Below are 20,243 nucleotides of genomic sequence, written 5' to 3'. Positions count from 1 at the left end.
AGACAAACATTCTTGATGTTGTGCCAGAACCTTTGAGGTAAGTCCTAGGTGCCTTTGCTGTTGCCAAACCTTGTGACAAAGGACAGAATCGTTTTTCACATCAAACATTTAGTAGTTTAAACTAACGGGAAGCCCGACAAGAGCCGGTTGAAGAAATTAAAAGAGCTCCAGTAAGGTAGTTCGTATCAAATGGTACCATTTTGTATCATTGTGCAACAGAAAAGTATACCGTACATCACCCTTGACATAACATGGGCGGTTTTCCCAACACCATGACCATGTTGATTTTACGTGGAATTAATGCTTCCTTGATAATATTTATTTGTTTATTTATGTATCCTGCCAGCGTGAGCAAAGAGGGAAAACTAAAACTGTATCAGAGCCTTAATCCAACAACATTTCTGGAAATACTCTTTTTCTCAATTTTCCAATGATGGATAGGGTTAGCTTAGCAATTATCGTAAATGCCCGGAAGCAGGGGGAAACAGTTAGTCTGACTTTTTTCCAAAGTCAAAACCTATTAATGAACACATTGTATTTTGTTTTTTGAATCCATACCAAATAGAAATGTAAATTGACACTTTACAAACAAGGAATGTGTAAATTAGTGACCTTCAGAGATGTTGGAAGGCGTATTTTTTCACATTCGGGGGGGGGGGGGGGGGCAGACTGGCTTTTTCCACCTGCCTCCAGTCTTAATGCTAAGCTAAGCTAAGCTAACCATGTCCCGGCGACAACTCCGTACTTAGCACACAGACATGGGAGGGTGGTATAAATCCTCTTTCCCAAAATGTTTAACTATTCATTCAAAAGAATCACTTCCATTAAATAGCCTTGTGTTAGCATTGAGAATTGTAGGCCAATGTCTTTGTTGTATTATGCTGGTTTACAGCCTGCAATAATACCCCCCCCCCCCCCCCCCCATCATTTCTCTTACACATCCAGTTAGTTTGAAATCTGACGCCTTTATCTGCTCCGTACCACTATCATCTCTTCACCTTAATCTTTGTTTTCTCTGTCGGGCGTGGCAGCCATCAGGACCAGACAAAACACTGCAGTCACGGCTACCACGGCTACACAGACAAAACCCCTAAAACTAGCCAACCATAAAAAGACCCGGTGTGGCCAGCGCTGGTTTTGTCTGTATCTAGGATTACTCACTTTTGGAAAAAGAGGATGCCTGATGTTTATCTTTTTACAAAATAATACACTATTTTTTTTATTATAATACATGTTATGACGCTACCTTTTATGAAGCCACTTTATTGCTATGATTAGCAGGAATCCCTTCTGTTTGCCTGCTTAATGACAGTACAAGAGTTGTTTTGATTTCATCAGGAGCTCTTTATACTTTAATATCCTGCTGCATGTTCCTTCCTGAAAAACAGACAAAAAAACTTGAGGGGGGGAGGGATGACACTGAACATGACTACAGACAAACGGAAAACCGTTTAGCAGGAATTGTATCTGAGAGCAAGTTGATGCTGATACCGAAGACAAAGACAAGGGCGGGAGGACAAATTACGATTTCCAAATAAGATTGATTAATTGTTGCTCAATGGTCTGCACACTGGGAAACGGAATTTTAAGCCTTGATTACAGACAGATATATTAAAAAAATAACACAGCTTCAAAGCTTTTTCTTAACTTTAAATGACCAACAAAAGAAAACAAGGAACTACAAAGACACCAAAAGAATAAGATTGGATTTCTGTTCTTGTTATAAACCAATAACAAGTAGCTTTAGAGGTACCATGTGTGGAATGTGCTTGTGTTAAAAACCTGCAGGAGGGCTTCTGGGATATGTTTACTGGTTAGAGAAGTCATTGTTCCTACGTATCTACTAAGGAGGCTGAGGAATTGTTCCTTTGTTTGACCATATCCTTTATGGGAGGGGGACAATCAGACACACATCCGGCCATGTAGGATCCATGGTTATTAACCTTCAAGGCTTTAAAGCACCATACCATCGAGTTTTTATACAACTACAAATCATGTACTTTACCTGTTTGCTGGTCAGTTTTTTAAATGCTTGCTGTACAGTTTTAGACCTTTAGATGTACCTTCCTACGGTTCCAGGTAGAAATTAGTTTCCATTCATCTCTGCACAGATTTTCATACTATACTGAAATTCTGGGTTCCCACAGGCCCTTGAAATCCTTGAAAGTTTGTGAATTTGAGGGGAGCAAAATATCAAGGCCATGAAAGTTTTTGAAAATCGACATTGACAAGTGGAAGTTCATATGAAAAGTGCTTGAATTTCTATATTATTCTATATTGTCAAGCTGCCGCTAATGAAACAAACGAGGAGTTACTTATCTCTTCAGCTCGTAAATAAGTCCGTCTCTGTCACTCAAATTACACAGTATATCATTTTGCCATGCTGTGTTAGAGAAGGCAAGAGACCACATAGTCTGCCGTCGCTGTAACACAGCAAATTCAAATTCATTCTTTCCTTAAATGACATGCAGTCAAATGAGACGTCTCGCTTCTCCAGGTGTGACATGAGCCGATCTCATCCACCCACAGCAACGAAAGACAGTGAAATCATTCAGGGAAACTGACTGCGCCCATACGAGACATGTCCCAATTGAATTCTCGAAAGCTCACTGTGTCACTGTGTTTTAGGGTGGGGAGTGTGAAGCAGCCTACAGCGTGTTTTGATGAGTCTAATGTGGGTGGAAATATTTGTTTATGTGACTTCATTTTGGGGGCCATTATTGGGATTGTTGGACACCTCACCCATCATTTTTATCATAAACAATTCCTCTGAAGAGACTAAAACTGACAATGAATTTATCCTGCCAACAATTATTGTCCGTGGAGCTGATATTATTTATGCTTCAGAGCCACACAACTCCATTAACTGTTCAAAACACAGAAGGAGAAACACATTTTTGGTTTTAATACCTTTCGGGAAAAGTTCATGTTCTTGGACTTTACTGTTCTATCAGTATTCAGCATCATTCATGTCTAATAAAAAAAAAAGTCTGGTTTTATTTTTCCAAATTCTGCAAATCTCCAAGTTATTGAGTTCCACTGAGTCCTCAGGATTTACCTACTTAGGAAGGTTGTGAAGGATGAAGGCATGCTCTGAGCGCGGTCCTGTGGTTTGGGCATGTGGAAAAGAGGGAGGTGACTCAGGGTGAGGAGGAGTGGTCTGAGGGGCGGGCCTACGGGCCACACAAGGTCTATATAGTTTAACAGCTTCCCCTCTTCTCCTGCCTTGTGTTTGTGAGATCCCATTTCTGCCTGCCCAGCGTGCTCTCTCTCTCTCTCTCTTACTCACAGTCGCTCACTGAATCTCACACTCTCCAGCAACAATGAAATCTTCCAGGCAAACTACATACTCAATGCGCTCCTCCACTAGCAGCAGGCCTCCTGCTATATCAATCACCCGTGCCTCTGCTCCTGTCTACAGGGCCTCCTCTATCCACGGTGGGGCCGGTGGGAACCGCATCAGTGTCTCCTCCACCGTCCGCAGCGGGTTGGGAGCCGGGATGGGAGTGGGCTCTGGAGCAGGGGGCTTCTCCAGCAGCATCCAGGTGAGTGGCAGTGGGAAAAGCGCTGACATCATGGGCAATGAGAAGTTTGCCATGCAGAACCTGAACGATCGGCTCGCCAGCTACCTGGAGACAGTGAGGAACCTGGAGCAGGCCAACCACAAGCTGGAGATTAAGATCAAGGAGGCCCTGGAGAAGAGCGGACCTGACTTCAGAGACTACAGCAAGTACCAGGCCATCCTGGACGACCTGAGGAAGAAGGTGAGGAGGGGGCTGGGGGAGGATGGTGAGAGCAGACAGGGGAATGTGCATGATTTATTAAGCGATGACCAAAAGCATGTGAAGGGGAAGTTGGAGGGAGGGAGGGAGGGAGGGAGGGAGGTAATGTGGATGAGTGAATTGAAAGGTGAAACCCAGGGTGAGCTGTGAGATGATAAATGTTTTGAGAAGATGTGATGAAAGTGCGATTGAGCAAAAACTGTGTGAAGCAGACTAAGGCACAGTACATCGTCAAGGCACTGACATTTTCAATGTGTGTTAAAATATACTCTGTTCCCCCGGCCTAAATGTAACCCCATCAGTACTCAGGGTTGCTGCTACACTGTTGTTTCCTACCTGGGGTTGAATGGGTTCCTGCCGGTCCTTGGCACAGTGCCCGCTGCTACTCCATGGGCCGGAAACAGTATGGTGGAGAAATGTTGGAGCAGCAGGGGGGTCAGAGAGACAGGAAAGCAGAAAAAAAAAACAAGAGAGTCTAGGGACTTTACAGACTGTAAAGGGTCAACTCGCAGGCCCATACATCATGGCGTTAACTACCTTTTTCCTCTTTGTTTAGTGTCACGCAAACAATGTGTTGTTAGTTGGACAAAGGGACTGAACATGCAGTACAGTCGTCACTGTGTATACATACAATAGGAGCTGATAAGGTAGGAAAGGCGGGGAAAGAAGAGAGACTCACTTCATGTGAATAGGATCTTTCAAGGTGGAGCTCATTATTACATTGGCTTTATGATCTGCATTTTATTTTGAAGTAATTCATCTGCAATTAGTGTCACACTCACCTGATACGCCCCGTACGAATACGTACAGGACTGGTAACCACTGCAAAAAGGATTTCAGAACTGAAAGTAAATGCAGACATTACACAACCGGGGAAATTTGTAAATCATTCATTCCAGATTTTGCCCCATTGAACGCCTAAGAAAGAAAAACAGAAAAACAGACGCTCATCCTGCTGCCAATCTTCATTCAAAAGTACATTTTCCTTTTCAGAAAATTAAGTCTAGTGCAGTTTCCAAATGGAACATTTGAAACGCCCAAACACTGTGTGTCTACTGCGGCAGTTCCACATTGGAAAACTGTGTTATTGTAGTGTCCTTGCGGGAGAGTGTGCATGCCCACAAAGAGCAAAGAGTCTTTTTTAAATCTGTTTCCTTGTGGGAGCAACACAGACAGCAGCTTCAACGTCAGCTAACCCTCCTTTGAAATGATGACACATATGAAACATGTGAAATGGGCTAAATGGGGAGGGGGGGCAGAGAAGAAGAAGTAGTTAGTAGACCATCTATTTCCTAAAATCTTAAAATTCTCAAAACATTATATAACAACAAAAACTCTTTGAAATTAGGTTTTGTTTATTCTACTAAAAGCCTCAGTTCATCCAGACGGGGTCAAAACTGTTTTATTTTTCTTTTGGCATGATGCCTCGCCCCCCCACCTGTGAAAACACAGACTCTCACAGCAACATGAAAACAGCCTGGTCCGGTAAAGCACGCACAGTCAACTACCCACGCAAACACACACACACACACACACAACCACCACCACCATCACCACCTCCCCCATGCAAATCACCTGCCTCCGTCAGCAGGTGAATAGATCCTGCTCCTTCGACAAGACAGGACAGTTGGTGCCTGGCAGCTTCTGATTGGCTCATGGCCCCCTGCCATCCATCCCAGCCTTTATCTACCGCACCGTGACTGCTAAAGCAAATATTGCAACCATCTGGTTTTCTGAAGCGGCCTGCCGGCACCGCCTTCATTTACACACATAGACAATGACTCTTTTTCTCGAACACTGAACCTACTGCTACTTCTCTCACTGGAAAAACGCCGATTATATGCATGTGTATCAGTACGCTGTGCTTGTACTTCAAAAAATAAACATAACTTCGAACAGTCGCCAGTTTAAATATAATGTGTTTCTTACGTAGAATAATGTTCTAGTTCAACATTTTGATGCCACTCTCATATGAACAGGTAGCCTAGCTCTGTCCAAATGTAAGAAATTGGCCTATACCATCACCTCTAAAGCTCAGTAGTTAACAGGTTATATCTTGTTTGCTTCACTTGTACTAAAACTGAAGTGTGAAATCAACAAGTTGTGATTTTACAAGGGCTTATGTGCAGGACTATTTCTTGGCCGGGAGCAGTAACTTCCTAAAGTTTTCTCGTCACCATCACCGTTCCCGGGGACTCTAGAAGTGGTTGGCAGACTTTCTTAACTTTTGGACAGAGCCAAGCCAGCTGTAGCTTCAGATTTAGCAAACAGATACGAAGGTGGTATTTATCTTCTCCTCTCCAAACAAGTCCCAAAAAGTCGAACTATTACTTTAAGGTGTGGTGACATGATACTGTTGTCTGTGCCGGCCCATGTCCTCAGTTTGGAATCTAAATAACCTCTTTCTTTCGTTAACCTGTTCTAGGTGTTTGATGCCACCGTCGACAACGCTCGCCTGGTTCTCAACATTGACAATGCTCGCCTGGCGGCCGATGACTTCAGAGTAAAGTAAGTCCCGCCCGCTGTACCGCCAAGGCTATAAAATGCTAAGCCAGACAGCTGCAGGCACACCCTGTTTTTACTGCTGACTGGGTTGTAGTTATGAATACATAGTGTCAGGATCTAAAGAGACAGTCGTTTGTCTTGTAGTCATAAATCCTCACCTTTGCATCACAGCTAGTGGAGAGTTGTGTCATAAATTATATAGCAAACACAGCTGTCAAATATATAGTACAGAATATTGTATATAAGCACGTATTAATGTGTTTAAACTTAAAGGGAAAGACACCTTTATAAATGTTTGTTGATGACTAGGGGTAGGTCCATTCAGTACCTTTAGTAGCTAGGTTTGCATCCAAATGCAGCACAAATCATAACCGAATTTCCAAAAAATCTGCAAAAGAAAATGAATGCGTGTTTCTATCCACTGCCGTTATGCGAATATCAGGAGTTGGTTTGTCGAGATAAACAGCTGGTGGCGCTAATTTTCAGGCGGGTGCTAGTAAACCATTTTAGAAGAAGAGGGCGCATCAAGATGATGTAATTAAATGAGCACCAGTCAAACCTCAAATCGTGACAAACATGGCGTTTTTATGTTTGTTTCATTTATCCGTTTGAGGAATGTTACGTCGCTTACTTAATACAACTACTGATGAGTAGATTAGCAAAGTTGGACCAGTCTCTGTGAATGCGAGCAGCTGTACCAGGTTCCGTCCTCACTGCCTCGCCCTGCGCTCTTCAGATTCGAGTCTGAGCTGGCCATCCGCCAGTCTGTGGAGGCCGATATCATCGGCCTGAGGAAGCTCATTGACGACACCAACATGAGCCGCATGAACCTGGAGAGCGAGATCGAAGCCCTGAAGGAGGAGCTCATCCACCTCAAGAAGAACCATGAAAATGTGAGTATGATGACATTCAAATCCAAACCTCAACCTTAAAGCCCCTGAATAACGTTTCATTTTTGTTTCCTCTATAGTGTTAAATATCCATGACTAAATAAGTAACACAGTTCTGTAAGTTGAGGTATTATTATTATTAACAGTTTAACATTGATTGTCAGGACTTTATGGTTTAGGTCAGGTTCAATTAGATTTGATTGATAGTCCTGGCAATATTAGCCAACAACCCCCAACCAACTGTCATCACATTTTGATTCAAATGTTTCAATGACAAGCCCTCTTCAAACAAGTAAAAAAAGCAGGAACAAAAACAAAAATGCAGAAATCTCTTTTGTGAAATAACCAAAACGGTTCTAACAATTGTGTGTTGACGTAGGGCCCTGTCACTTTTCGTAACAAGCGGATTTAGAGAGGTTTTCAGAGGCTAAGCTTAGGCTAAGCTTAGGCTCTGGTATTGTAGGTTTTGTCTGTGGGTGAGTCAAAGATTAGCCATGCTGCTTCAGTGTTGACCTGTTTTAGTGCTACTTTCAACAAAGTCCAATGAATCCAAAACAAAAGCCACTTTTAAACCACCCCTGGACATCATTTCAACAAATTTCCACACCTTTTAGAAGACCTGAATAAATATTTGCCGACCAGCTGTGAATAAATATTTTGCTGACCAGCTGATCCCAATAATCTCCTTCAATATCAGCTAATTATGTATGTTACACACCACGCCACGACTGACAGGCTGCAGGGCGTTTTCCGAAAAACAAGCTTGACAAAACTTCAGTGGGAAGACGGAGGTTTGTTAAGAAATCTGAAATATCTGTATGTGAATTTTGTGGGAAGCCTCGTCGTAAAAGTGGTTCCAATCCATATTTGGCAACAGAGAAAACACCAGTGAATTCAAATGACTATCATTTAAGTGCATAAGCCAAAACACAACCATTTGTTTACTGAAGGAATGAAGTGTTTAGGGCCCCAGATACAGGTTTAGGTGCACCCCCCTGTATATTTACCTGACCATAACATGGTAATGGTTGGAAGAGGCGAGGAGTCAGAGCTGGGTCACGGCTCAGTAAGAAAAGTCTTTTGTGGTAGAATCCATAAACTCTAAGCAGTGCTCTGTCCACTGATGATCCAATGCTTTAAAGACTTCACATGGACATTATTTCATTTTCACCTTTTAAGTGCACTAGAATCTGCACAAAGGCTACTTTTCATGAGCGATGAGAAAATAAAAGTTAGGATTTGTGACCAAGTCTATTAATTCCTCATTATCTCTTTAGGAAGTTATGGAGCTCCGTAACCAGATCTCCCAGTCAGGAGTCCACGTGGATGTCGACGCTCCTAAAGGACAGGACCTGGCCCAGATCATGTCAGAAATAAGAGCCAAGTATGAGAAGATGGCACAGAAGAACCAGGAAGAACTCAAAGTGTGGCACGAATCTCAGGTAAATGATTAACAAGAAACATCTGCAAACGGGGAAGTTCCTGTCAAGCACAAAGTCCCTGTGGGAGAAAAAAAACAGAGTGGTGACATTCTTAAATAGATCTTTTGATCTCAATCATATTGCAGATAACAGAAGTGCAGACCCAGGTCACCCAGAACACAGAGGCCCTGAAAGGAGCCCAGACAGAGGTGAATGACCTCCGGAGACAGATACAAACCCTGGAGATCGAGCTGGAGTCACAGAAGAGCCTGGTGAGAAGCACTCAGTCAGCGCACACTCGATTTACCTCAACACACGCTAACTCAGCACTCTCACTTCAAGTCTCTCGCATTTACTTTGTTGACACAAGCTTCACACTCCGGTGACCCCTCACTATGGAGCTGTCATCAGCGAGTTGGGCTCACTGTAAGATTTTAACCCGTTCTTTGCTTTCAACCTTGCTTGTCTCGTGCACGCAGAAAGCCTCCCTGGAGGGCACTCTGAGGGACACAGAGATGCGTTACAACATGGAGATTGAGTCTCTCAACACCATCACCCTGGGCCTGGAGGCGGAGCTCACGCAGCTGCGGAACAACATCCAGATGCAGATGCAGGAGTACGAGGCCCTGCTCAACACGAAGATGAAGCTGGAGGCCGAGATCGCGACATACAGACGGCTGCTGGACGGGGAAGATTTCATGTGCGTAGATTAGTGATTCTACAACAGAGTTGTCAAAACCTTCATTGTATTCCCCATTTGAATGCAGAGACAAAGTTCACCATTAAAAAAAATCTGTCAATAGAAGCCACCTAATTTGTTCTTGATCTTTGCGTTCAGGCTCCAGGACGCTCTGGAAGAACAGAAAACAGTGAAGACCAAAGTGATGACCGTCACGCAGACCCTGGTGGATGGCAAGGTGGTTTCGTCCACCTCAGAAACCAAGAACCTTTGAACACCAGAAGCAGCCACCTGACACTCACTGACAGTGCATCATAACGCTAACATACGATACTCCTCTCTTACTAGTCATACAGCACTAACCGTTAGAGTCTCAGCTGACATTTAGGTTTACGTCCTGGTTCATACAGCTCTTTCGCAGGCTGACGAAAACAAACCGGATCAGAGGAAAACGAAATCATCTTTTATTTATTTCATCATGATTTATTTATGCGTTCGTGTGTCGACCTGCAGATGTTTGCGAAAGCTCAGAATTGGACAACTGTGAGCTTTGTTTTTCAGAGACTTAAACTAATTGAAGACTAATTGAATATTTCAAAGTAAAAAAAATTTTTAAAGAAAAAATTAAATACAGTCAGATTAAATACAAAACATTTGATATTTTTCATCCTCTTTGGTTTTCTTTCTGTCCGGTTGAGCCTGTCCATTTCCCTGTGATGTTCATGACAATTCAATAAAGTCCATTCAAGAAATGTATCTTGGTGTGAACGTGGTGTTTTGTTGAAAACCGAAAAATAATTTCTGTCAAATATATCAGATTATATTAGTATGATAGCATGACAGGAGGAAGCAGGAGGAATAAAATCAATGATTGAATGAATCAATCAAAAGGACATTTAGTAACAGCGGATAGTGACTGCTTTCACTCCCAATAGCAATATTTCAATCAGGAGGGACAAGTATTTTATTGACGAGTGCATAATAAAGATAAGAAATGTGTCTTTGGTGGTTAGACCCCATCATGACGTCATCATATTTGTATTTTAAGGGGGTAGTGAAGCCTTAGTCTGGGAAACCCCCCCTGATGAAGTCCAGACACTGGTGGTGGTGAAAGGACGCTGAAGATCTGGATGTGATGAGGACTGGTCTTCTGATGAGCTCAGCCCGGACACTGAATGAGATGACGGGAGGTGAGTGGGGTGGAGGAGGCAAAGTTTTGGCAGCAGCGATACGATTGGCTGATGGAGATTGTGGCAAAATCTGGTTGGATAGTGAGAGAGTAAACACCCGTGATTAGCTGATTAGAGAAACAGGAAGAGAGTGAATGAATTAACTTTACGCTGAGCTCCATGTGAATTTATGACACACTGAAGTCAAAACTATAAATAAATCAGGAACCCCCGTTAACTATATTAGGCCTCCGAGTTCATGTGTGATGAGCATTAGATCCTTCATCCTTCATCCATTGGCAACTTTAGCTTGCAGTCTTCACCCCCCCCCCCCCCCCCCAACAGACACACACAAACAAAAACTTCATAGAGTTAAAAAAAAAAACATGCAGACCCCACATTCATTTCAATGAGACCACTGACTGCTTTGGCAGAATGGGTGTGCCAACGCAGGATCACGGCGTAGACCAACCAATTACACGCAGGTACACATTCCTGGTAGATTATTAACCTGAACAAGGTAATTGCACTGAAAAACAGAAGGGAACTTGGGGAGATCGACCCTTCAGAGAGCTGGAGTCACTCCAGAGGTGTATATCTCCCACAAGAAAGAAAATCTCATTGATAGCTTGATGTTTTACTGAAAAACGTCATATAACTAATTGCAGTTGATACTGTTGCCCTGTTTAGCTTGAGATTTCTTTATTTCCAACATTATCTGTGAACGTATGGAAAAATTGCTGTTTTGCAAAATATCATAAACCTGTATCAGTAGTGGTTTTGGTAATCATTAGACACATCACAAACGTTTGAATTTCACGTTGCCATTTTCCCTCTGCTCTCCAAGTGGCCTCTGTGCGACTGATGATGATGATGATGACTGATGATGTATCCTGTATCCTGTCTGCCTCCCTACCTGTACTGGATCCTTCCTGTAACCGTATAGTTCATAGTGGGTGCTATTGGGACAAAGTCTAAGCAAGAGGGCTAAAGATAAAAATGTTATATAGATAGGGGAGGAGTGGCAGGAAAGAATATTACCTTTCAGAGAGATATATAAGACCCCGGGACTCTCCTCTGTCCTTCACTCTCAGCTGCCAAACCCCACTGTGCCAGGACGGACCACTTCTTCCCCTGATTGATCAGCAATGGAGCCCCTGATTAAACACCAGAGTTCTCAAATTCTTGGTTTCCGTTCAACAGCCATTCCCAGACCTCTACAGGTGGAGAGGGCTTATGCCCACAGCGTTAGCGGAGGGGCAGGTGGCCATGGGACCAGGATCTCAACCGCCACCTATGGCAGACGGGTTGGCAGCAGCTTTGGGGGTGGGTATGACTACCAGTCCTTGTCCTCTGGGTCCACTTCTGGAACCCTGGCCATCACGAACGAGAAGACAACCATGCAGCACCTGAACGACCGCCTGGCTAGCTACCTAGAGACGGTGAGGAATCTTGAGAAGGCCAACAGCAAGCTGGAGATAAAGATCAGAGAGGCCATCGAGAAGAAGGGCCCCTTGGAGGGGAGGGACTACAGCAAGTACAACGCCATCATCACGGAGCTGAGGGCCAAGGTGAGTCAATTAATCATTCATCAGAACCTGAACACAAGAAACCACCTAAAAGTAAAAATGACAATAAATATTCTTAAGAGACCTTTTTTGCAACAAAAAACATGAATTCATTCATTTTGCATGAATGGTTAATTCATATGAATGTACAAAGTGATGCCTCGAGACACACTGCATATATATTTTGTATACAGCCTCGTCATCACTCGTCAGAATATCCTCAACATCTCCAGAAAACACTATGTTAAAAGTCTCCTGAATGAGTAGTCTGTGTGCATAATCATTAGGATGCATTATAAACTAATTGTATCATTAGAAAGGTTGCTGAAAAAGGGAAGAGTGGCTCTACTGCAGTCCACTTTAGATGATGTGGGACACTGTGATTGGCTTATAGACATCCAATCAATTACACTTGAGCATTTGGGTGAAGTTAGATGGCAGTAATCAAGATCTGGACATCCTAGAAACGTTGTGTCCATTGGAATGGACCGGGGGGGAACTGAACGGTCTTCATGCATAACTTTTTATTGACAAAGACCTCAGTGCTCTGTCCACTTGACATCACCTCCTCACCTTGTAAATGTCACATCACGTTTGGGCAAAAGTCATTCCAGGCTGAAGCTGAAAGACCAAGCGAGGCTCTTTTGCATTTCACACACTGAAAATAACAAAGCATTTAATTTCTTTCAGATATTTGACATGATCAAGGGCAACGCGCACCTTGCTATCGCTCTTGACAACGCACGCCTGGCTGCGGATGACTTCAGAGTCAAGTGAGTGTTCAGCTTTTTCACACAAGACGAAACAGGTTGTCCATCCAGCGTGAGCGCATCTCATGAACAGTGTGTTTCGGCAGGATGGAGTATGAGATGTCCATGCGTCAGACAGTGGAGGCTGATGTGGCCAGACTGAGGAAGGTTCTGGACGATACCAACATTATTCGCCTGCACCTGGAGGGCGACATCGAGTCTCTCAACGAAGAGTTGATCAGCCTGAGGAAGAACCATTTGACGGTGAGGGACATTGGTCCCAAATTATTTATATGATGACAACCGCATTCGGCGTAATCGAACTAAATGATAGGATGGTAATTGAAAGAGAAACCTATTCAATAATCAATACTACTGTAAATAGGACTGTAAATACTCAGCTTGTTCCTTAACCTCTTTGCACAGGATAACCCCATTAACCTTGCTCAGGAAATCACTCCCTGACTATTTCCCCCTCAACAGGATGTTGCAGAAATGCGTGCCCAGATCACCCAGGTTGGCGTCCATGTGGATGTTGATGCTCCTAAAGGACAGGACCTGGCCAGGATCATGGAGGAGATGAGGGCTAAGTATGAGAAGATAGCCCTGAAGAACCAGGAAGAGGTCAAAGCATGGCATGAATCTCAGGTAATTCGTCAATGCACATTTGTCACGACACATTTTTGGGTTAACTAGCTGTGTTTGTACAAGTGCAATCTCTAAATGCTGTACGCATTTTTATCATGCCTTTAGATCACTGAGGTGCAGGTCCAAGTGACAGAGAGCACAACAGCTCTGAAGGAGGCAACGAGTGTGATGACTGAAACCAGGAGGAGGTATCAGGCGCTGGACATTGAACTGCAGTCTGTACTTAGTCTGGTAAGAACACTGTGTGCTGGTTTGAACTGCAGATTATACATTCACACCCGGCAACTTCTTTGGGAATTGTTGGACAGTTTGAGAAATACATTTAATTAACTCTTCTTGCAGAGAGTGAGAAGATGGATACCACTCGCACTTCTGTCAGTTAAATATGAAGATACATCCGGGAGGCGGTTAGCTTAGCTTAGCTCGCTAATTCATGTGTTGCATCTCGGTTTGTTTAATCTGTCCAAAAAACAAAGTGTAAGAACAACAGTGGTTTTACGGGGTGTAATGTGTGAGCTTTAGAGGCGCTTGGTTTGCTGTTTTCCTCCTGTTTCCAGTCTTTGTGCTAAGCTAACCGGCTGCTAGCTGTAGTTTCGTATTTAGCATCTAACTCTGCAAGAAAGCCAACAAAAGCGATCGTTCCGTTTCTGAACTGCATCAATCAGTCGCGTAATCAAGCTTTTTCTCCACCTCTTGACAGAAAGCGTCCCTGGAGGCCACCCTGCGTGACATCGAGATGCGTTACAACATGGAGGTGGAGAAGTACAACGCAATCATCCTGAGGCTGCAGGAGGAGCTCACTCAGATCCGCACTGGCATCAAGCACAACACACGGGAGTACGAGCAACTGCTCAATATCAAGGTGAAACTGGAGGCCGAGATTGCGGAGTACAGGAGGCTGCTGGACGGTGGAGCAGACTTAAAGTGAGTATGTAGGAGAGGGGGCAGAAGGTTTGGGTGAAACAGTAAATACTGCATGTGAAAACGTAGCTGAAGCCCTCGCTGAAAGCCAAACAGTCAGCTTTGTTCGTCTCAGGGCCTTTTTTGCAAATTGAATTCAAATGACGTTCATGCAAACATGAAGTGACTTTGATATGGAAAGTAAAAGTAATTCATCTTCCGTCAATACAATACACTTCCCATCACTTACAGCATGTGGACACCAGAGAACTCTGAGACACAAAATATATTTGATAACAAAATAGTGACACCAAGGATCTTATTCCAGTGTGTAAACTAGGACTAAGTTTAATTTTATTCATAATATGTTGTCTTCAACTGCGGCTCTCCAAGTGGCTGAACTCTTGCATAATGATGGCTGAAGTCGTAGTGAGCTTTACTTTCTGTTTACTGTGATTCTTTACACCCTCTTACACAGAGTGAAAACTGTGACGACAGAATGCAAAAAGTTTTACAAAACGTTTCATCTTCTTTGCGAACTCGGAACTCCTTTGGCGTGACAGACACTTAACCAAGGCAACACTAATAACAAAAGAATAACCTTAAACTGATTTGTTTGTTTTTCCAGACTAGAGGATGCAGTTGATGCGAGAACGGTCCAGACCAAAGTGGTAACGGTCACTCAGACTCTGGTGGACGGCAAAGTGGTGTCAGAGAGCAAGGACGTCAAGTCCAGTGAAAAGCTTGCTGTTAATTAAAAACCAACAGAAAGTGCACCATCATGCCTGTGACTGTTTTATTTTTTTATTTTTTTGAGCTTTGTGTTAAGGAGCAAAACAATCATTACAATCAGTTATGCATTCATAGCCTGCTGATTATGAGACATTATTTACAGAATTCCCTTGAAGGAATTTGACGTTTTGTGGAAATATGCTTACGTACGTTAAATATGAAGCGACAGCCAGCAAGTTAGCTTAGCTTACTGGGGGGCGGGGCAACAAAATCTGCAATATAACACACTGATGGAAACATTGATTACGCAATGGCCGTTTGTTTTCAGGATAACGGGCTGTCAGACAAATGGACAAATGGGCTTTCGGTCCAATGGGATGTTTTTCGGACTATGGGCTTTCGGAACAATGACATGGCACCACTATGAGTGTGGGAAATCATTTCAGCTTCTGAGGAATTCACTTTCTGACCTGTAGTTCTTTAGCCTTGTCCCATAATAGGCGGAGGGCCATGTCTGAGCAGTCCTGGGTCTCTGCTCTCTGTTTATTCACATTAGTCACTCATGTTAATGGGCCGTTTATATGTTGTTAACAGAAATAGAAATGTGGCAACAGTAACAACATTTTTTGGACATATTCAATTGCAATATTCCACAGACAGCACCATAAATGATTCAGCCAGTTTCTAATCAAGACTGGTTTCCCAACTGCATCTGACAACAAGGCAACAGTTTCCTAATTTGTGCCAGTTTTCAGTGCAACGTTGTATGCCCTGCTGCTGCTATTGTGTACAGTGTGTGTGACAGTGTGTCTGCTATGAGTGGCTCCTCTTGCCAGTCTCGGGTCCCACTATCTGTTGTTACGGGGGCAAAGTCGCACGACTGTCTTCCCTGAAAAGCCTCTGCTGCAGCTGGGCTCCGCCATCCCCTGCAGCCATATGCGTCATAGTCTGGCCCCCGCTGACAGAAAGCTGGGCAGAAAAAAAAACAGAGAAACTGGGAATTCCACAGAAAGAGTAGAAAAATAGGGATGGCAAGACTGAAAGACAGGAGATGGATGGGGAGGTAGATTTGGAAACAGCAGTGCATGTCTCTACTGCATGCCAGTAATTCCTCAGGCCCCACAGAGAGCTGGGTGAACAATACCTTTCTCTCTGCATGAAGAGAGGAGGCCCTTTGAGGACTCCCTTTGCTTAGTCATTACTCACCAAAAAACTACAACTATTAAATCCATCATCAGAGCCATTTTAGCTTGACTAATCTTTGTAAATACAACGACATTGGCTCTAAAGGCCTGGTCACCCCAGAGAGTGGCACAGTGACTAGAAGCTTGGTGAAGTGGAGACTACTCGCAGGGCCAGTTGGGAAAGAATTACTGTAACTGGCGAGCTAACCGCTAAATAGCTACCCACCTGGAAAAATGCTAGCACTAGTCAGTTACAACAGTTCTCCAAGCTTCTTTCTGTTTTCTCTGTACTGGCCCGTGTTCTCAGGATTGTACATCATTTCAGTCAGTGAAGAGTTGAAGCTCTAATTGTCTGCAAATGCCTTTTTAGTTGGGCAGTTTCTACTCCGACAGGGGAGCGTTAAGCAAAACTGGATGGTGCAACACAGCTAATGCGAAATGATAGCTTCCCTCCATTTCAGATTTACTGCTCTGAGGTCAGTACTGTCAAGGCAGCTTATTGGTTAATGTCACACATTTCTAGGTGAAAGTTCACCTAACGTTGAACTCCATGTAAAGAAAGATTTGCAGATTTACTTTGATTATAGCAACAGTCGTACATATGGCATATGACCATTGTATTAAAAGAGACTTTAAAGATTCTGAGCCTGTACTTTAAATGTCAATAAAAATTAAATAAAACATTACAGTTTACTGCAGCTGAGGCAAGGAAACCCCCTTCCCCAAACTGATCCCAATTCTCCAATTAAAAAGGTTCTTAATCTTGTGATCTGTGAGGGCGGCGACGTGTGATTCTTAACGTGCCACCCACGTGTCTGCAGCCAAGCCACAGATACGTTTCACAGATTGTTACAGGTGAATTGTCGCAAGCTCATTGCATCAAATACGGATGCTTTAAGAGCAGGCCTGCAAAGGGTCATCGGCAGCTATCACGAGTTAAGATAAACAGCTTTAGCTGTAACATGACAGTAGGTCAGAGGCCGACAGTGTAAACAGCCTCTTAATCTCCTTCTCCCTTTTCTCTAGCAAAAAAGTTGACATAGACGAACCATGAATCATCTCTGTCACACACACATATATGTTTCCCTCTACCCAACACATCTGTTGGGTGTGTCTGGTGTGAGTCAGTCAGTCAGCCATCCAGTGCTCCCAACGCTCTGGGCCTCCTCCCAGTGGGAGCAAAAGAGGAGGAGGAGTGAGGGACCGGTGGTGGAAGGAGAAGGGTGTGGTGTGCGGGACAAGTTTGGGGGAGACATGAGGACAGCAGGACTGAGGGGCAGGGCAAAGTCATGGGAAAGGAACCGGAGAGAGATGTAAGCAGTGACAGGAGCAGTCCAAGAACGGATAAAAGCAGCAGCAATTAGCAGAATAAACGCTCTACGCTAGATGCATGTAACAGACTGCCCACAGGAAGTGTTCGTAATCAAAACCTGCGATCAAAATCCAAACAGTGGCGAGCAAACGCTCCGCTCAGTGACAGCTTCACTCCCCAAAATGACTCACGACAGTTACTGTAAGTTTCGCCACTATTTCGAGCTGCAAATGTGCTTAGAATTACGGAGGTCGGTCGAGGGCAGCGAAGGGTCGACAGAGAAAAAGGGGCCAAGGGAGGGTGGGAAAAGTGTGTGTTGGGGGGGGGGGAGAAAGAGTGATAGATGAAAAGAGGGAAAACAGGGAGTGTGGGAGAGCAGACATGTGGAGGATACAGAGGAGGAGGCGCAGAGGGCAGATAAAGTAAGAACAGAACCTGGCAGTCTGCCACCATCCAGCCACTGGTTTTTCTCCCCATTTTTATTTTCCAGTCCTGTGTCGAGAGAGAGAAAGAGAGAAAAAGCCAAAGCTTTCCTCCTAAACTGAAGAGCTGAATTGGCTGAACTTGTTGAGTGACTCATTCGTCTGCTTTCTGTGGAAACTAAGCAAAAGAACTTGGTGACCAGAAAGTCCTAAGCTGTACACCCAAAGGAGTAAGATGATTACCGCCTACCCTCTGCTAAAAATACAGCGGTGCAGCTCTCTGGTGTGGATGAATCCAGTCTGAAACAGCTCTTGCAGAAAGATGAAGAAACTGGATTTCGACGAGTTGAAAGCATCCAGCGTTGCCCGTGATGTAGCAGGCGATTCTTTTTTTTTTCTTTTCAGACGAGTGAGCTTTTTTGGATTCACACACACACACACACACACACACACTCTGAAGCAGTTTCATTAACCTTGACATTTTTTTTTTTCAATGAGTAACCAACTCACATTCCAGAGCAAAGGGTAAATGATTACAACTGCATGTGGGACAGTACTGCTCTGTTCTGACATCAATGGTTGTAAAGTTTAGAAGATGCAGTGTAATAAAAGATGTCCGTTCACCTGTCATGCAGACCAGGGCACAGCTTATATGAGCTTATACCACCAATCCCCACCGGATATCACTAGGGTACATTACATTTCCATAGTTTAATAATTTCATAAGACTGTGTACAAAAGAAACAAACAAAAGAATGTTAAATAGATTTCTACAAAACTACAAATCTTGTTTTGAAACAATATGTCAAAATGCAGACTTCACAAAGTATTTCACTTTCAACAAAATAAAAAGTAAGCAAACTGTCAGCCGTATGAACCTCCAGGGTGGCCCACAGTTTTATACCCAACTGTTATACATGTTGATAACATCACATTGTAATATGCTACAAGTTTAAAATATGGAATACAAGCTACCAAAGCTTAGCTGTCAGCTAAGTCAGAGTAATAATACCTTAGCTGTTTACAAGCAACATGTTTATGAACATGCTAGACATATTTCTAGCATGGGAAAGGGTGGTAGTCTGAAGCAGTAATTGGCTATACATCTAGTTAAGCTCATTATGTTATGGTGCAGAACGCCAGACAACTTTTACAATGTAGCCCAAAATATCTTTAGACCACGGAAAGAATGCTGTTCACGGACGTTTTAACGCAATTCATTAGTTCAAGATTTATTTTCATGAAAAAAATGTACTTTGTCTTTATAATGCTACACTGCCAAGCATTCATATCTCCAGAGAACTGCTGTGATTTGTAGCTGAGATGGTTCTTCTTATTCAGACGTGCACAAGCAATGAATGTCTTTGACTTTATTACTGGCCATTTTTACAGACGTGGCCCACTGCTGTACTCCAGCAATTTAGCATCGCATTCCACACAGTTAAGGAACTCAAAAGAAAAAGCAGAGACCAAGATATCCTGACTTTAGTCTTAAGTATAGAGAGCCCAAGTGAATCTCTCTTCCAGAAGCAGAAAAACCTCGTTTAAAATCTCATTGACTTTCTCAATGAGGCAAATAACTACTCAATGTTTTTAGCTGCCTTTAACAACCAGCATTTCCCATAAGCCCTGGACTTTCGCGGGTCCAACTTGAAAAAAGAGACAGGTCCACTGGTGAAATTTATATAACAGAGATTACAGCTAAAAGTTGGGGAAATTACTTATGCAGACAGCGTTCAATTATATTGGATAAGGGCGGAACCAAGTTACAATGACATGAATACCTGCAGCGCCGGTAGAATTTCCATGGGAGCGGTAGTTTTTTATATGCTAACAAAGTAGTCATTGTTTAATTTAAATCATGAAGGTTTAAATCCCTAATGGCTGTTGCTGTAGTGGATGCTAATTTATCTTAGAATATAAGTAAACCCCAGGAACACGTTTTTTTAAAGAGGCACCTATTATGCTTTTCCTAATTTTCTGTCACATACACAGTGTTACAATGTTGGATATTCCTATTAAACGTTGCCAAATAATGAGGAAAACTTATATAAAAGCAATCCCTGTGAGCCAAAAGCTCAGTCTTCAGACCGCTCAGAACGCCCCGTTTCCTTCTTCATGTCTACTTACGTTTCTGTCTGACGTGACACAGGACACGGATTTCCTCAGATGGTCATCTGCTCAGGGCACAGCAGCGGCAACATGCTCATGAAGAAGAACAAAGGAGAATAAGCAAGCCCATGAAGAAGAGGGACTCGCTCATCCACCCATTCAGTCTGTCT

General features: G+C 43.3%; 2 protein-coding genes across 2 annotated transcripts; both read left to right on the top strand.

Annotated features, from left to right (window-relative positions):
* The first annotated feature begins 3,240 nt into the window (after window positions 1-3,240).
* krt18a.1 (keratin 18a, tandem duplicate 1) lies at window positions 3,241-10,033 on the top strand. Its single transcript, XM_070910318.1, has 7 exons — window positions 3,241-3,764; window positions 6,208-6,290; window positions 7,024-7,180; window positions 8,455-8,619; window positions 8,745-8,870; window positions 9,078-9,298; window positions 9,437-10,033. Exons 1-7 carry the CDS (start codon window positions 3,324-3,326, stop codon window positions 9,549-9,551), a joined length of 1,308 nt encoding a protein of 435 aa, XP_070766419.1. The 5' UTR covers window positions 3,241-3,323; the 3' UTR covers window positions 9,552-10,033.
* A 1,561-nt stretch (window positions 10,034-11,594) lies between these two features.
* Window positions 11,595-15,069, top strand: LOC139288417 (keratin, type I cytoskeletal 18-like). Its single transcript, XM_070909701.1, has 7 exons — window positions 11,595-12,017; window positions 12,705-12,787; window positions 12,871-13,027; window positions 13,247-13,411; window positions 13,517-13,642; window positions 14,112-14,335; window positions 14,940-15,069. Exons 1-7 carry the CDS (start codon window positions 11,595-11,597, stop codon window positions 15,067-15,069), a joined length of 1,308 nt encoding a protein of 435 aa, XP_070765802.1.
* The last annotated feature ends 5,174 nt before the right edge of the window (window positions 15,070-20,243 follow it).

The sequence above is a fragment of the Enoplosus armatus genome, chromosome 8, assembly GCF_043641665.1.
Source record: "Enoplosus armatus isolate fEnoArm2 chromosome 8, fEnoArm2.hap1, whole genome shotgun sequence".
Lineage (NCBI taxonomy): Eukaryota > Metazoa > Chordata > Actinopteri > Centrarchiformes > Enoplosidae > Enoplosus > Enoplosus armatus.
This window is presented reverse-complemented; position numbering and strand designations above follow the sequence as displayed.

What these genes read in the sequence shown, in the direction of transcription:
- krt18a.1 (XM_070910318.1), top strand. Translation starts at nt 3,324, where the DNA reads ATGAAATCTTCCAGGCAAACTACATACTCAATGCGCTCCTCCACTAGC. An exon ending in GCCGATGACTTCAGAGTAAA is followed by an intron (nt 6,291 to 7,023) that starts GTAAGTCCCGCC and finishes TGCGCTCTTCAG; the next exon opens with ATTCGAGTCTGAGCTGGCCA. An exon ending in TGGAGTCACAGAAGAGCCTG is followed by an intron (nt 8,871 to 9,077) that starts GTGAGAAGCACT and finishes TCGTGCACGCAG; the next exon opens with AAAGCCTCCCTGGAGGGCAC.
- LOC139288417 (XM_070909701.1), top strand. Translation starts at nt 11,595, where the DNA reads ATGGAGCCCCTGATTAAACACCAGAGTTCTCAAATTCTTGGTTTCCGT. An exon ending in AAGCATGGCATGAATCTCAG is followed by an intron (nt 13,412 to 13,516) that starts GTAATTCGTCAA and finishes TCATGCCTTTAG; the next exon opens with ATCACTGAGGTGCAGGTCCA. An exon ending in TGCAGTCTGTACTTAGTCTG is followed by an intron (nt 13,643 to 14,111) that starts GTAAGAACACTG and finishes ACCTCTTGACAG; the next exon opens with AAAGCGTCCCTGGAGGCCAC.